The following is a 17,453-nucleotide window of genomic DNA, read 5'->3' on the forward strand; positions in this document are numbered from 1 at the left end:
GCTGGCCTCCGCGTGCTGTGAGGGCTCCCTGTGAACTATTATGTCTCGGGGGGTGGGGGAGGTCACCCGCACTGAACCGACGCGGCCAGCCCAGGACCTGTGAGCCAACGCGGGTCTCGCCTGGCTGACCCTGTGTGGTAACCAAGCAGCGAGTGGGAGGCCCCCGGGATTCTAGAAATTTCCAAAGAACGCTGCTGCGTAAACTCGTAGGTCCCTGGCTCAGATATGCTGACAGCATTCGATTTTAGCCTAGGGAGTGGCTTCTGGGAGGCATTCATTCCATCAGGGTGCTCTGTTTGTTTGGGCACACCGATGTCTGGAGGGACTGGAGATCACAGAGGACACCTTCTTGCGCCTGTCCCCTTGCCTTAGAACGGGGTCAAGGGAAGGGCTGACTCCTGGCACCTAGCCCAAAAGGTGGCAAGAGGGGGCCACACACTGAAAGAATGCTCGGTCCTCGATGTTAGCACCAATCCCAGAAAAGCACCAGTTAGCATCTTAGCAAACGGTGAGAAGGGCAGTGGCTAAGCAGTTAAAGGCTCAGGTTGACCAATGTATTTTGAAGGTGCTGGAAGAATACATACATTAATACATACATACGTACATTGCCTGCAGCACAGGGAAGTTCCTACTTAATCAAGATTCAGTTAAACTCCAGATTGAAATAGAAAATCTATTGAAGATGAAAAGACGAATGGTGTCTTTTGTGTAAAATGTTAACAAAAAAAAAAAAAAAACAGCAGAATCCGGCATGTATCATGCATCAAGAAAAAGACATTTCTTTTTCTTGTATCATGTATCATGCATCAAGAAAAAGACCAGGTGGTGGTGGTGCATGCCTTTAATCCCAGCATTTAGGAACTCACAGGCAGATTTCTGTGAGTTCGAGACTAGCCTGGTCTACAAGACCTAGTTCCAGGAGAGGCTCCAAAGCTGCATGAGGAAACCCTGTCTCGAAAAATCCAAAAGAAAAAGAAAGAAAAGAAAAAGAAACGGAATACATTGCTTAGTTTAATAATGTGAGATTATTGTAGAAAGGTGTGGTGAAAGATAAGCCCTGAAGGATGTGGTGAAAGATACTGAGGAAATGCCAAGCAGGTTTGAACCTAATTGAGTTGATAAGGATCTATTGTAAGTATGCATGTGTGCTGATGGAGAAATTGACTATCCACAAAGGGGGAAAAAAAATTGCCTGCCATGACTCACAAAAATCAACTCCATATGGAGAAGTTGTTAGTGGGAAAGGTGAAATACTAGACTTTAGTAGGTAAATGTATGTATGTATGTACGTATGTATGTTCATAACTTTGATGGTCAGATGTGTTCATAAAGCCAGTCTTACGAACATCATAAAATATTTAAAATTGAAGTATAATTGAAAAATGAATGTAATGGTCTATGTTAAAGTTTAATATTTCTGGTAGATTGTCAATTATTTTAACTATTTTAGGAAGCTATTAGGTAATGTCTGATAGCCACATATTCTGTAATCTACCACTTCTCAGATGTATGTGCCTATAATGTAGCCTCCATATAGTTTGGCACCCTTCCCCCGTGCCCCCCACACACACATATGCTTGAAGCTTTGTCCTCAGTGAGGCCATGCTGAGATGGAAAATTTAAAAGGTGGTGCTTAATGGAAGGTAAGTAGGTCAGACTCCACCTTCATAAATAGGCTGATGCTATCTCTGAGGATCTGGCCTTGTAGGAGTGGATACTTCCTTGAAGGGGGTTATTGTGTATGGAACAAGTCTAGCAACTTTTGGGTCTCTTGCTACCTCTTTTCTACCATGTGAACTCTCCCGCTTCTGTGTGTGTTCTGCTGTAATGGCACTGGCCATGAGGCTCTCACCAGAGACCAACAAATGCTGGTTCCTGTTAGAACAGGCCTACCCTTTAAGATTCTGCTCACAGTAAGAAGCCAGATCTCACAGCCTGAAGTCAGACCATGCACCCTGTAGCTCTCTCCCTGTGACAGGGAGTCAAGAAGTTGTCACCAATCTGTGTTCCTAACCACTACCTGGCTCCTCCGTGCACTTTGTCACATACGTAATCCCAGATTAAAACTTCATACCATCCATCAAAAACTTATTTTAAAAAAAAAAGATATGATGGTGCACAGCTTTAGTCTCAGCACTCAAGAGGCAGAGGCAGGTGGATCTCTGTGAATTCAAGGCCAGCTGAGGTCACACAATGAAATGTTGTGGACATGGATGTGGGTGCTGCATGTTCATCTATGTTTTAAGTATGGACGCCACATACTTTCCTTTGTTCAGTGGATTTCTCTGAAAGCTCCTCTGGCCTCCCCTGTCATCGTGACTTAACTTCTCTAACTTTAAGTGATCCCTCTTACTGAACCACCTGTCCAGGATTTAAAGGGAATCCTCTCACTTTATGGCCTGTTACTCTGTCATCTGGTGATGTGCCTCCCAAGGACCGATATTAAAAAAACATGTACCACCCCTTCTGGTTCCATGGTAATTTTAAATCCCATGCAGTTGTCAATGAAGTTTAGCCATCATACAACAAATTTAAAAGCTTCTGGGAGACACGAAGTGAAGCTCTTCATGTGAAGAGCTAGTCTACTGAGTAGGATAAAATCTTTAGCAATACAGATGTCAAAGGACTAATACCTAGAATATATTATATGTAAATATATATACATTACAAAAATCAAAAATATAAAAAAACAGTAAAAATCAAACTCATCAACAACTTGGGTAATAAAATAGTTCTCAAAAGATGAAACACAAATAGCTACTAAATACATGAAAAAATACTCAACCCACAAGCTATCAGAAAAATATGAGTTGAATCCACACTGATATGCCATCTCACCTCAGTCAGAATGACAGTCAAATAACAAATGCTAAGTGAGGGCAAAAAGGAACTCAGTTGCTGTTGACAGGAGTGTAAAGTAGCCCATCTACTATATAGATCAGTATGGAAGTATTTCAAAACAACAAAATCGGGCCTATTAGAAAATCTCGGTGGGTAAAGGTGACTATCACCAAGTTTGATGACCTGAGTTTAATTCCCAGGACCCACCTGATGAAAGGAGAGAATCAACTCCAGTTATCTTTTGAGCACCAATGCACTGTGGCATGGGCATGCTCACTCCACACAGAATAAATAAAATGTGACAAACAACAGTTTAAAACTAGATAAAAATAGATCCACCATAAATCTAGCTATAGCACTCCTGGGTATTTACCCGAGAGACTCCAAATCAACATATCACAGAGATTATTGCACATTGGTGTTTATTGCAGCACTGTTCACAATAGGTACATTGTGTAACCAACCTAGAGATGGAACAACAAATGGATGATACAGAAAAGGTGATATATGCACATACACAATGGCATTGTTCCAGTCATAAAAAACAAAGTTATGTCATGTGCAGGAAAATGGATGCAACTAGAGATAATCATACTAAGTGAGTTGAGCCAGTCAGAAAAACAAATGTATATTTTCTGGTAGCTATGGTTTCTAATATTTATAAAGATGTACAAAATCATTTGTGTATATATGGCATGAAGTAGAAATTTTCTGGAGGAACCAAGAGAATTTAAGAGATGAGAAGGGGAAAGGAAAGGATTCAGAATAGGATGAGGGATACATTCAACATATCATGTATACTGTTGATCCCTGTGTGAGAATAAGAATAAGTTTTTGAGCCATATTTGAAGCAAGCTTTAATTAAATACTGGACACTGACAAGGTCCATACCCAGGATTCCTAGAGAATGGCCACAAATTATGTTAGATGCTTATTGAAGACAAAAATCCACAAGACTGTATTCTTCATGACTCCATTCAATTGGGGCAAACATAAATCCTGACATACTTTCTGCTTATGTGTGATCAAACACATCCTGTGCAGTTGGGGCAACCAAGCTTGTTTACAGAAATGAAAACACCTGGCTTGTTTATCTTACAAAAACAGCTCCAGCATTCCAGGAATTTATCGGTCCCTGGACAAACAGGGATTCCAGGTTAAAGGTAGTTTTGATTTATTGACCTCTTAAGCACAGCAATTTAAACTTAAAACATAACTTTAGTGCTTAAAATGCTTGTATGAAAATGTCCTTATGTAACACAGAACTGTTGTTAACTACCACAGACTGAGAGCCTACAAATCTACTGTACCCAATCTATAATATATAGTGCTGTTGGTATTGAAGGCCTCACATATTGAAAGATGATTGAACCGCTGTCTCATACCATCCCTCTTGACAAAATCCATGGCTGTTTACTCTTTCTCAGAAATGTCCTACTTATTCATCTCTCCATGTCTTTGCCCATGTTGCTTTTTCTTGAATGAAAATGGCCCCCAAAGGCTCATATGTTTGAATACTTGTTCCCCAGTTGGTAGAACTGTTTAGAAAGGATTAAGTTGATATAAGATGTCCTTTGGTAGGCTGTGAATATACATTGCTTTTATTGGTTGATGAATAAAGCTGTTTTGACCAAGGGACAGGCAAAATTTAGCTAGATGGGCAAGCCAAACAAAGATACAGGATGGCAGGGTCAAAGAGATGCCATGTAGCCGCCTGGGAAGCAAGATGCAAGGGCATCACCAGTAAGCTACAACACATGGTGATACACAGATTAATAGAGATGGATTAATATTTTAAGAGAGCTATCCAGTAAGAAGCCTAAGCCATTGGTCAAACAATTAAAAATATATATTAAGTCTCTGAGTTATCTTATAGGTGGCCATGGGGACCCAGTGGGCAGAGAGAAAACATCCAGTAGGACCGGAAAAGACAGAAAAGCCTCTTTCTATATTAAGTGGTGCAGTCTTGCTGGAGGAGATATGTCACTAGGGGCAGGCTTTGAGGTTTTAAAAGTCTCATGCCATCCCCTGTGTGCTCTTTGCCTCTTACTGTTCAAGATGTGAGCTCTTAGCTGTTTCCGCTGCAATTATTGGAATTACTCAAATGTCCTTTTCTATATAATGTACTGTTACCTATTTTTGATGCACTGTTCTCTCTCTCCTATGTAGTATCCACTTAATGTTTGTGATGGTTATCTTTGAATGCATGGTCATTTTGAAATCTCAAAGCCCATATAAGGCTCAGTCTCTCTCTCTCTCTCTCTCTCTCTCTCTCTCTCTCTCTCTCTCTCTCTCTCTCTCTCTCTCTCTCTCTCTCTCTCTCTCTCCCATTTCCCTCCCTCTCTCTCTGCCTGCTACCTGTGGATCAGGATGTAACTCTCAGCTACTTCTTTACATCATGCCTGCCTGCCTCCATCTTCCCCATCATGATGATAATGGATTTGCCTCTGAAACTCACCCCCAATTAAATGTTTTATAAGAGTTGCCTTGGTCTTGATGTCTCTTTATAGCAATAGAACAGTGAATAAGATAGAAATGGGTACCAGGAAGTTGTGTATTGCTGTGATAGACCTGACTGTACTGTTTTTTGAAAGAATATGGAAGACTTCGGGACTTTGGACTAGAAAACCATTTGAACACTGCAAGCAGGGTTTCATGGGCCATACTAGTGGGAGAATGGAAAACAGTAGAGCTATGGGCAATGTGAGCTGTGAGAGCCCAGCATCAGAGGTTTCAGAGGGGAATAATATCAGCTGACCTGAAAACCATTCTTGTGCTATTTTGGTGAAGAATGTGTTGCCCTTGCCCTAAAACTCTGCCTGATGCTAACCAAATTGAAGGGTTTGGGATTAATGGCATTGTCAGAGGAAATTTCAACATGCCCTAATATTGACTGTGCCATGTGGTTATTAGGGATCACTCTTATGTAGTCTACAATGTGTGATGGCTAAGAAAACTCTGTTCTGAACCAGGTACCCTCCTTAGTAGCTGCTGACCTTTGCCCAAAATTCCTAAAAGATGAGCTCCTAGCAACCTGCATCCTCCCCATAATGGTGTGACTCCTGTGAAGTGATCACTTGCTCAGACTTTTGTAAACTGTTGTATCCTGTCTCTGTGGGCCTTCAGTCAGATCTTTCCAACTTGCCGGGTTCACAACTGAGAGGGGGAGTGTGGATTGAGAAATGACAGGTAAAGATGAAAAGAAAAAGACAGCACCATAGAATAGTCAGGAGGGCAATCCAGTGAATACTGGACACCCTAAGTTTATTCGTCAACATTCTTAAATACTCCAACCAAAAAGGGGAACATGGCAAAAGACTTCTTTATCGTGTACAAGTAACAAACAGACTTTCTTCCTTAATTCTCCAAACATTTGGTAACCACACCTTAGATTCAATTTCTCACTATCTAGCCTTGAGGGTCAAGAGTAACCATACCTCAGACCAAGACCGTTGTGTTATTTACATAAGACATCCACGACCAAGATCAAAGTCCTACAGTAGCCACACCTTTATCCTTGGAAGACTAAAGATAGTTTTGAATTCTCTGACCTAAGTCAAGATGAAGAGGAGCCATCTCTGTGGACCCAGACAGTATACCTGTTTATCTCTGTGTAACCAAGGGTGAGATGGCTCCTTTATCACTGGGTAACAGGGAGCTAGAGGTACAGCTCCTCACAGCTGAAGGGAGTGAAGAAGTTTCTCAAGCATATGCAAATTCCACCTTTAAAAACCTTTGTCTAGCCCCTTCTGGATGGTATGCTTTCAATTTGCCTTTAAGGCTGTTGCCCTGCTAACAGTAATAATAAACCCATTTAATTATAATTTGGATTGAGTCTGTGGCCCTTTCCTAAAGTGTCAAAGTCCATAGCAAATGAAAAAGAGCCAGCAGGGCAAAAAGAAAGACAAAATGTACAATTTGAGAAGAAAAAGAACACCAAGAATTTTTTTTTTAAATTTTTAGCCAAGTCCAGTGCTCAAAAACATACAAAGTTTAAAGGAAAGCCTGATGCTACATGTGTTATGATAAAGTATGTGGGGAACCTGGGGGGATTCCATGGCAGGCAAGGGTGACTAAGGCAGAGGAACAAACATGCCAAAGAGACAGCTTCAGTGAGAAGTTTATTAGAAAGGGGAGGGAAGTGAAAAGGAAAGAGAAAAGAGGTAAAGAGACACAGGGACAGAGAGAGGACAGAAGAGAAGAGTGAGACAGGAAAAGTCCCGTCTGCCCCAGGGAAACAGCGGGAAAGAGAGGAGTGGGAAAGAGACAGTGGAAAGAGAAGAGAGCAGAAAGTAGGTGAAGGTCTTTCTTTTGATGGGGTCCTTAGCACCTGGGCTGACCAGGGTACTGCCTGAGTGCATTCTGCCAGGTAACAGGGGCAGGCCAGCAAAATGCCTGATTCCTTACAACATGGAATAAAGGGAATACTAACCTCAGGGAAAGACCCCATCTGCCTAAGCTTCCAAGTTGGGAGAAGGAAATAAAGGAAAGCTTGAGCAGTAAAGGAAATTATCAACAACAGACAGCTGTTGCAAATGTAACTGAAGGAAAGGGCCAAGTAGCAGCACCAGCAAGCAGTAGAACTTGGTATATTTGTCTGTGTCGTTCTGAACAGAAGGCACAAGAAAAGGGTTGTTGATTTGAAAGACCCCCGGAGGCTCAGGCCCCCAGGATCTCGGTCCAGGAACGTGGCCACCCCAATCACCAGGCGGAGGCAAAAGCTTGATGCAAACTGTACGAGGCTTTATTATAGTTGTTTAACGAGCTAACCCCATGATAGCTCGGGTCTTTCACCCACCCACCATGGCTGATGGCTAGGAAAGACGGCTCGAAGCGTCTGCATAGAGATCTTATAGGGCAGCGTAAGGGGAGTGTCTAGAGGTACGCATAGGCTCAGGATTGGTGTGTCTCCAGGCTTGGAGGGTTTGCCCTGTGTTGATTGGTCAACTGGTTGTTATGGCCCATAGGCCCTCCCAGGGTGGTTGACATGTTCTGCGTGTCATTGCTGTGTACTTGTCCATAAAGCACACCCAGAGCCGTAAAGCATAGCACCACCAGCTAACTTCTGATTGGTTCCTTGCCACAAGGCAGGCATCTGACCTCCTAGTGACTAAGACAAGGTCAGACAAGCATGTGTTCGGCTGTTATGGCTGCTGAAATGGGGAGCTGGTCCCTTCAGATTCTCCCTCTGCAGCTAAGGAAAGCCACGGAGGCCAGGTGTGCTAGAGGTGTTCCTGCGTGGAGGCCCAGAAAGGCTACTTGTGAAGCTGTGAGGGTAAAGCCTGCCTTGTGTTGTAGACCCCAAGGTGTTGGAGATGCCAGAAGCATGGGGTGTCTGCCAAAAAGAGCTACAGACTGGTTGTCAACTGACCCTAGAGAGAAAAGTGAGTTGCAGTCAACAAAGCTGAAAGGAGTATTGCAGTCAACAAAACTGGAAGGAACTGGAGATCTGAAGAGTGCTTTGCTATCAGCCATGAAATGCAGAATTTTGAATTTGTTCCCCTGGTTTTTGGTCTTGCTTTTGGTCCAGCATTTCCTTGTTATGCTCCTTCCCTCCTTCCTGCTACTAGGGTCTCTACCATGCTGACAATGAACTTACCTCTGAAATTATGAGCATGTTCCCAATTAAATGCTTTATTTTATAAGAGTTGGTCATGGTCTCTTCACAACAATAAAACAGTAACTAACGTAATGTTTCTATTTGCCACAACACAGAATTTAATCCACAATGTTGTCAAAAACAGACATGTGAGGCTGGAGAGATGGTTCAGCAGTTAAGAGCACTGGCTTGCTTTCCAGAGGACCTGGGTTCAAGTCTGAGCAGATGGTAGGTCTCAGCCATGTGTCACTCTAGTCCCAGAGATCTGGCACCCTCTTCTGGCCTCTATAGGCACCAGGCAAATATTTGGTAGAGAAGTACATGGATGCAAAACACCACACACATAAAATAAAAATAATAATTGAAAAGAGGACAATGTGATTGACCTGCATGGATAAGAGCAGTTAGTCAAGTGCTGAGAGTGTGGTGGGAATAGGAAGGTCCTTGTCTTGACTCATCAGTGTTTTCCACCAGTCTTAACAGTGTTGGCTTCATTTCCGGTCCCAACTTTGTAACTCCCAGTTCCTCTAGTTTTGCCATCTAAGAAAAGGCAAACTCAGCGTATAGTACCCTGTGAGGAGTGTTCCAGAAAGGGCAATGTCACTCATTAGCTGGGTTGGTGTCTTTCTATAATTTAATGTTCAGTCTATATATTTAAGTGGTAAAGAGAATATTTCAAAAGAACTTTAATGCTATTTCCATAAGTAAAATCTAGTTTACCAAATAAAATCATGATCTGCATTGGTAGGAAATTGTTCTAAAATTGGATTATCCATCTTTTCCTTTTTTATGAAATGATGGCATAGACTTAAAAAGCGTCACAAAGCTAATTGTATAAAGCCAAGCCATGCATACTTGAGTTAAAAGTTTAAGCAACATGTAAATAGAACAAAAACACAAATCAGTGTGCTGCTGAATGAATCAAATAATTTGTGTTTCTGTAATAGGTTTTACTGGGGGGACGGGGCGGGGGTGTTTTTTACTCTCCAAAGTAAAACTGCACAAGCATTCCAAAGACAGATGACTCAAAGCCAGAACTGCAGCATGGGGTACAGTGTCTGTATTTGACATAGCAGCCAGCAGCCGGAAAAGGCAGCCTGCACCTAAAACTTATAAAGAAAGGAATAATGAGCAATGAGAACTCCTATGCTTTTGTTTAATTTTTTTCCGAAAGAAAAAGCATCTTTTAAAAGAGTGCCTCATTTACATTTTAAATGAAAAAATTAACACCATGATCTATGAGAAAGATGTTTATTTTTAACAATATTAAAACAAATTATTGTGAAGTTCTGCAACATACTAAGCACCTATGGAATTCACCTTTCAGAAAATACTTTGGGCACAAGTGCAGTGAAGGCACATAGAGAATTCCAGTTACTGCCCAGAACCATTCAAAACTGTCTACACACATTGTTCTTCAAGCTCTTCATAAAATTGCTTCATTTTATAAAAATCTCAAAGTCCCATCATAGAATGTACTTACACTGACTGGAGTTTTTAATTACTTCACTAATGTGCACATTTAAAAAGACATTTAAGACACTAGCCTTTATTGTAATGTACCATTCCTCCACAGAGTCAGGGCAAATGACTGAACATCCACACGCAAATAAAGTGACTCCTGAGTTTCCGTCTATGATTAAAAGTTTGAAAAGCTGGAGGCGTTTTGTTACTCTTTATTCCTTTAGCTGATTATCTGTTATTTATACAATTTTAATTTTATGGTTTCATAAGGAAGGCTAATGTTTTAAGAAAAAAAGCAAGATCTTTTTAGTAAAATTAAATAGTAAAGTTAGCGTGTAATTGCTACATGAAAGTTAAACACGTTCTCTGAAGAACACCTGCACCTCCTTTTGATTTTGTAAGTGTGTGTGTGCAGAGAATTGGAAGGATCAGCTCATCTGATTCAACTCATTTTCTTACAAAGAAAAACACCCTGTGCAATGAAGCCTCGCCTTGCACGAAGACAGTATTATATGATTACTGCTGAACACAAGTTCAATAAATTCTCTACCTTGTATTCCTTCAAGTGTAAGATAAAATTAATTAGAAGACCCTAAGTATAAAAATCATGCCATAAATTTAAGAATGTGCTGAAAATGGGATGAGATTACATTTTTCTCAACGAATGAAAGTCTTAAAAATGAACTGTACTATGGTACAGACAGCACACCTACCTACTGACCATTTTTTAAACTAAACATGAATTTTGAGATTTAAAATATTTTGAGATAATAGTAAAACTCAAATTATTTTATGAATCATCTGAAAAATGCTAGCATAACTGGTGATTAAGTAGGATATGAACACTTCCTTTTGTATAGTTCCGTTAAGTTTTCAAGTATAAGCAGTCTGTGTATAAGTCATAAACAGAAGCCACAAATTATATTCTTTACTTATTTGAAAATACAAGACTGCATAAGAAATCATCAAGTGTGCCCAGAATATTGTCTAAAGTTTTAAGTCATTTTTATCAACCATAGTGATTTTGTTGCTTACAATATGGTGACATATAGACTCACATTCAAGGCTTCTGTTGTACGTATGCTAAACTAGGGTTTCCCTGAGATAAAGTATCCTGCTGGCATAAAGCTGTATTTAGACTGCAATCTGAATTATAATCTGACACCAAGAGCACTAATCATGTTCCACCATCAGTTGGAATGCACAGTATTTCTTTGCAGTAGACTAGTCATCAATCTAGCATTAAACAATGGGATCATAAAGTTTTTTTATGAAATTTCCCGATCCATGCGAAGATACACTGGAACAGGAACTTCAGATGTATGTTTGCTCTTCACACATAAACAGGAATCTCTTCTAACATTAATTAATTCAAAAGGAACAGAGCATTGTAAAAGCTAGAACACTCCCCAAATAGCCATCTTGCACATGTAAAGGTCAGATAAACATCAATTCATTTAGGTTTGCTCTTGAATTTAATAATCAAATAGGATCCCATCCTTGAATTTTTGTGAGGAAGTTATTCACAGGAAATAACTTCTCATTGGATGGTCTCAGAAATGCTGCTGAGATAATCTTCAGACTTCATTATAAAATTTGTCCACTCCTGACAAATATCCTCCATGGAGAACTCGGCACCACCATACTCCAGAGGAAGAATGTCCGGGAAGTGCTGAAGTAGGCTTGAGTTGTAATTGTTCCCATGCAGATGAATCTGAAATAGCCACAGTGTTTTAGATGGTGTTGTCCTTGACTTTACCATGTTAGAAGCATTTCCAGTGGAAAACCAAACCCCACAAAACAGGATACACTGAGACTAGCAGGTACATAATACATACTGCACCCTTTATTCTTCTGTTCTCTAATCTAGGAATGTTTCTTATATTTAGATTATGCTGGTGTGGATCATAAATTTTATTGTTTTCTTGGATTTGCATTTGTATATTTATCAAAGGATGATGAAATCTACTACCTGATATCAATCCATAGTAAATAGGAGCAGATAGCTGCACCCACAATTAGCCTCATGAGTAGTTTATATGGTTATAGTCAATGGATGCAATACCATCAAGAAATTATGACAGTTGTGAGCCCTAAATTTTCATCTTAAATTTTAAAAAGTGACTGTAGAATGCCAGTAAAGGCAAGATAAAGCAAGCCATGCAAGTCAAATGTGCATCTCACTAAAGAAAATAAGCAAAAATATCTTTCTCATAGATGGGGGTGTGGAAGGACACGGGGCCCAGATGCTTACAGATAGCACTAGAGAAACCAGACTTGTTAAACACACGGGCTTTTTTCTTCTATAGAAGAAACTGATACCTGTTCAATTCAGAAGGCTGGAATCAATAATGTTGTTTAATAACCTCGCATGCTCTTTTCTCCCGAATCCCCCTCATTCTGAGCATAGTTTCTCAGACATCCTAGGAGAAAGGTCCCAAGTACTTTGTAAAAGATGCTTATCTCTTGTTTGTCATTATGCAAATTACAAATCCTTCTTCCCTAGACCCTTACCTGTCTCAGTCAATAGAACCCATTCTTGAGAAAGAGGTCACTGGTGCTTTCCAAAAAGAGACATGCTTTGCAGAGAAGTTTCAGTGTAGCCCTGCCTTAAGCTTTGTTGTGACAAGTTTTATTGCCTTTAACTATGTAAAAGACAAACCACTTGGGGTCAGACTCAAAAGTTTGAACAAGCCTGTCTCACTAAAGTCATGCTGAACCAAGTTTCCCTGCAGAACTTGCTTGCAGGGACACCCACATAGAGGAAAATGGTTATCCAGTGCTTTCAGCAACCATTTGATAGGAACCTATGTCGCTAGGAAATGAGGGATGGGAATGGAGAGATAGCTCAGTGAACCTTAGTTCCCAGCACACACACTGGGCAGTATATAAATCCAGCTCCATGGATTCTGATGATCTTTTCATGTGTGTGTGTGCGCATGCCCCTGCACACACACACACACACACACACACACACACACACACACACACACACACACACACACACCTTAAAAAAAAAATCTTTTTTTTCTCATCCGGGCAGTGGTGATGCACACCTCTAATTCCAGCACTCAGGAGGCAGAGGCAGGCAGATCTCTGTGAGATCGAGCTAGCATGGTCTATAGTGTAAGTTTCAGGACAGGCTACAAAGCTACACAGAAACCCTGCCTTGAAAAAAAAAATCTTTTTTTTTTTAAAGGAAAAAGAAATGAGGGATGTTGGCTAAGTATCTGTACTTATAAACCTCATATCCCAACCCTTGATTGATTTTTTTAAGACTATCAAAGATGTTGTCACTTAGTTAAGAAGAAATTCTATCTTCCCTGAAAAGGAGAAATATTGAAATCTATATTGTCACCAAGAAGCTGAGAAGATTTGTTTACCCATTTTGGCTAGTCTGCTGTGAAGTAACTTTCACCGAGCTGCTTCATTTAACAGCTCAGTTTTAAAAGTTTTCTTTTCTCTTTTTGGTTTATACTCTCCCTTTTTATTAGATTCAGTTACTCTCAATTTGTTTTTAATTGTTCAGAATATAACCCCAAATAGATATGCTTATTCTTAGAACTTTAAGAATTACTCAGATGGTATCCAATGTCACTAAGTTACACTAAAGGGAAAACAAAATGGCCTATATAAAACACTAAAGTACAGAGAAGCCAGAAGTGGCCAGCTTCACTAGAACTGACAATTTAGGGATGATTTTTCTTAAAGACAGAAAGAAATTAGTCTGAAGAGGTAAGATTGCTTGATGCTCTTCCAGAGGGATCAGAGTTCAGTTCCCAGCATCTACACCAGGTGGTTCCCAACCATATGTAACCCCACCTCCAAGAGATCTGACACTCTCTCCTGGCCTCTAGGGGCAGCTGCGCTCATAGACACATACCTCCACACAGATATACGCATAACTAAAGAATAGAACAATCTTTTAAAGACAGAAATACCCAGTGGGAGTCACAAGTAACAATATGTAAAAACAGAGGAAAGAAGGAGAGGAAGTGGTTGGGAAGAAGTAGTTCAGTGGCGGTGGAGGAACCTCAGAAAAGGATAAGGGGTGGGGAATGAGCAAAATACATGAGACACGTGCTTGGAATTGTCAAAAAATGAGGAAATAAATTTAAGGAAAATAAAGAGAAAGAAATACCAGTTGGATCCAATAATCAGTAAAGAAACTCTCTAGGATCATAATATTCTGACCAGGTATAAAATGCTATGCTTTCTGAAAATGAATGCATAGTTTCTAAACTTTCAAGTATCTCATTATAACTAATGCCATCACTACTTATATTTTTTTAGGTTTAAATCATAAAGTTCTTCCAAAGCCATTTGTAGCAGGCAAATGGTGCACAGCTTTGCGTCCCCCAGCTGCTCAGAAAGCTGAGGTGGCAGGATCACTTGAACCTAGAAATAAATGACAAACTGGACAACTTAACAACACCCTGCATGAAAGCTGTAAGAATGGCCCTCTGTAGATTAGTTCAGGAAAGCAGCTGATGTCCTGAAGAGCAAATTCTTTTAAAGCTTTCAAAACTTATAAACCACAAAATTTGAATTAAGAATTCTATACAAAGCTCAGCAGGACAGGCTAGTGAATGTCATCTCCTTTGTTTCAGCTGAAAGACATTAAATTGTATACCCCAGGCATGACATGTTTCAGATACCTGTGTTTGATAGTTAAGACACTGTGTGCTTTTATTTGTGTACATAACACTTCCACATAACGCAGAAATCAAAACAAGATTAAAAACAGACAGATTGGGCTACTAACTCTGCCATCACCGGATCATTTGGTAATCACCCATATTTCTGTTTATCCTGACAAGATACATTTTTGTGCAAACATAATTATGTGTTCTTATTCTCTCCTTTGCACAGAAATGCAGCCTACCATCAACACCAATCTGCATGGTATGCATCTCACCTTAAAATACACCCTGCAGTCTTGTGTGTGGATTTATCATAGTTTCTTCCACCAGCCCCTCACAGTGAATGCTTGATGGTTTTAATCTTTTTCTGTATCTATGCTTTTGTTGGTACACAGCTATATCTAGCTGATGGATTTCCAGAAAATGCTGATGTAGTTTATCATAACTATTACCACACTGCCCTCTACAGGGAATATATTTTACACTCCAATGATACAATGCAGGTCAGTTTCCCCAGAGTCTCATAGCCAGTAATGCTAGATTTTTTTAAAGTAAAATTTAATTTATAAGAGTAGCTGACATATTTGATAAGTACTTGCAATATTTTCCCCATGGTTTATGGCAAAGGGATATGGGGATGTAGTAAAACTGTCCTTAAATGGGAAGAAGTAAGAGTGTACTCACCCGGCCCTTAATCTTTTCGGTCAGAAATGGTTTAATCATGGAAAAGACAGCATGGAAAATGACTGGCTCATTTATCAAATGGATGCCACGAACTTTCAATGGAAAGGAATCCTTTTGAAAGTAAAGAAAAAACAAAACCTTAATAACACAACATAAGTACTGCAGTCACATTCCTAAAGACAAGTCTCTTCTAGGAACACATTGTAAGTTTATGGTAAGGGTCTGTAAGATGGCTCATTGGGTAAAGTGCTTGCAATGCAAGCATGGAGACCTGAGTTCAGACCACAAGCAACCGTGTAAATAGCTGGCATGCTATTTCTGTCCCCAGAGCAGAGAAGCAAAGGCAGGCAAGACCCACTGTAGCCAAACTAGGAGAGATGATGAGCTCTAGGTTGGTTTTAAGACGCTGTCTCAAAAAATAAAATGGAGAGCAATAGAAGACATTAACCTCTGTCGTCTATGCATGTGTGGGTGATCGCTCACACACACACACACATGTATGTTACAGCAGACTCTAAAGGGTGACTCCATTTTCAAAATGGCTTATTCCATTAACACAAAAGCCTGGTTTATCTTTTACTACCAGTAGACTCAGAAAACACTTATTGGAAGGTTCATTCCTCATAGTTTAGGCCAAGTATTTTAATAGCCATCTACACACTTTGACCAGAAAATTACTCACTGGTCTTACATAAAGCTTCTCCTAAGGAAACAATGACAATTTGGGACATTTTTAATTTACTACTTTTACCAAAAATATTTTGGAGAAAAAAATCCATGAAAATTGAAAGAATATAATAATGGGCACACATTTTTAAAATTTTTGACATGGGTATTTATCTTTAGTATCAAAGTCACTCATTACTTAGAAAGCTTTAAAAGTTAATACTCGAAAGTAAAATAAACTCATCGATAGTTTTCTTATCCAAAAGTTTAGTAGTTACTATTAATAGAGACATTTTTCTCTTTTATGAAGAATTTTCCCCTTGCCATTTTGAGATTATGATTAATTGAGTTTTCCCACATTCTATATATAATTTTACTAAAGCTAATTGCCACTATGATGTCTAAACATCTTGCATTCTGTTCTGTCTCATTGCTGCAGTATGATTTGTGATGAGAATTGTGAGTTTTAACATTGTGGACATATCCATCAAATGGATGTCATCATTTAAGTGGTCACTTTCCTATTTCCGGGCAAGTACGTTGTATCTAATTTTCTTCTATTAGAAGTCATGCTGCAGGCACTGTTCTGTGTCTAGAAAGAGAGGTGACTGTAGAACAGCTTTTACATTAAGCAGATGTGGCCTAGGATCCTTAGGGCACTGCTGATTTGAAGGAGTCATTGTCTGCCATCACCCAGGATGTCCAGTAAGTAGAAAAACATTTGGAAGACTTAGGAAATTACCTAGAGCATAGTAAGCTATTATTGCTACAACGGACAAAGCTCTTACTATATTAAGATTATTCTTTAGCTGGGTCCCAGAAGTAGAATTACTAGGTTAAAGATAATGACTTTTGGGGTAGGGATGGAGTTCAAGACAAGGTTTCTCTGTGTAGCCCTGGCTGTCCTGGAACTCTCTCTGTAGACCAGGCTGGCCTTGAACTCACAGAGATCACCTGACTCAGCTTCCCTAGTGATAGGATTAAAGGTGTGCACCATTGCTACCACTACCTGGTGATAATGGCTTTTAAAAAAGACTTTGGGGGCTGGAAAGATGGCTCAGTTACACACACAAGAACAAAGGTACATACACAAAGACTTGATTTCTGAAGAAATGCATATCAATTTATAGTTGGCAAGACATGTGACATCTTATTGTATCATTGTCATAAATATTTTTGAGTCAACTTCTCTAGTTACTGGTGTTATGACATCAAGTCTCATCTAGTGTAGACTGGCCTTCTGATCCTCCTGCTTGTTCCAGCCAAATGCTGAAATTTCAGATATATTCTACCATGCCCAGCTTGAGCCAACTTTTTTTTTTTTTTTTTTTTTTGGTTTTTCAAGACAGGGTTTCTCTGTGTAGCTTTGGAGCCTATCCTGGCACTCTGCTCTGGAGACCAGGTTGGCCTCGAACTCATAGCGATCCACCTGCCTCTGCCTCCCAAGTGCTGGGATTAAAGCCACCAACACCTGGCTTGAGCCAACTTTTTAATTTAGGAAGAAAACATAAATGACAAAAATAAAATAAAATTACTTTATATTTAAATGTACACAT

General features: G+C 39.8%; 1 protein-coding gene across 2 annotated transcripts in view; it reads right to left on the minus strand.

The window, feature by feature from the left end:
* Nucleotides 1–9,675: 9,675 nt before the first annotated feature.
* The window catches only part of Ttpa (alpha tocopherol transfer protein), a 96,757-nt gene continuing 88,979 nt past the window's right edge, over nt 9,676–17,453 (minus strand). For both annotated transcript variants that reach the window (XM_027403477.2, XM_027403475.2), the window contains exons 4-5: nt 15,232–15,342; nt 9,676–11,618 (exon numbers count right to left, since the gene is read on the minus strand). In XM_027403477.2, coding sequence (XP_027259278.1) covers nt 11,445–11,618; nt 15,232–15,342 — 285 coding nt within the window. In that variant the 3' untranslated portion in view covers nt 9,676–11,444. The remainder of the gene's footprint in view (nt 11,619–15,231; nt 15,343–17,453) is intronic.

This window comes from Cricetulus griseus, chromosome 2 (assembly GCF_003668045.3).
Source record: "Cricetulus griseus strain 17A/GY chromosome 2, alternate assembly CriGri-PICRH-1.0, whole genome shotgun sequence".
Taxonomy (NCBI): Eukaryota; Metazoa; Chordata; class Mammalia; order Rodentia; family Cricetidae; genus Cricetulus; species Cricetulus griseus.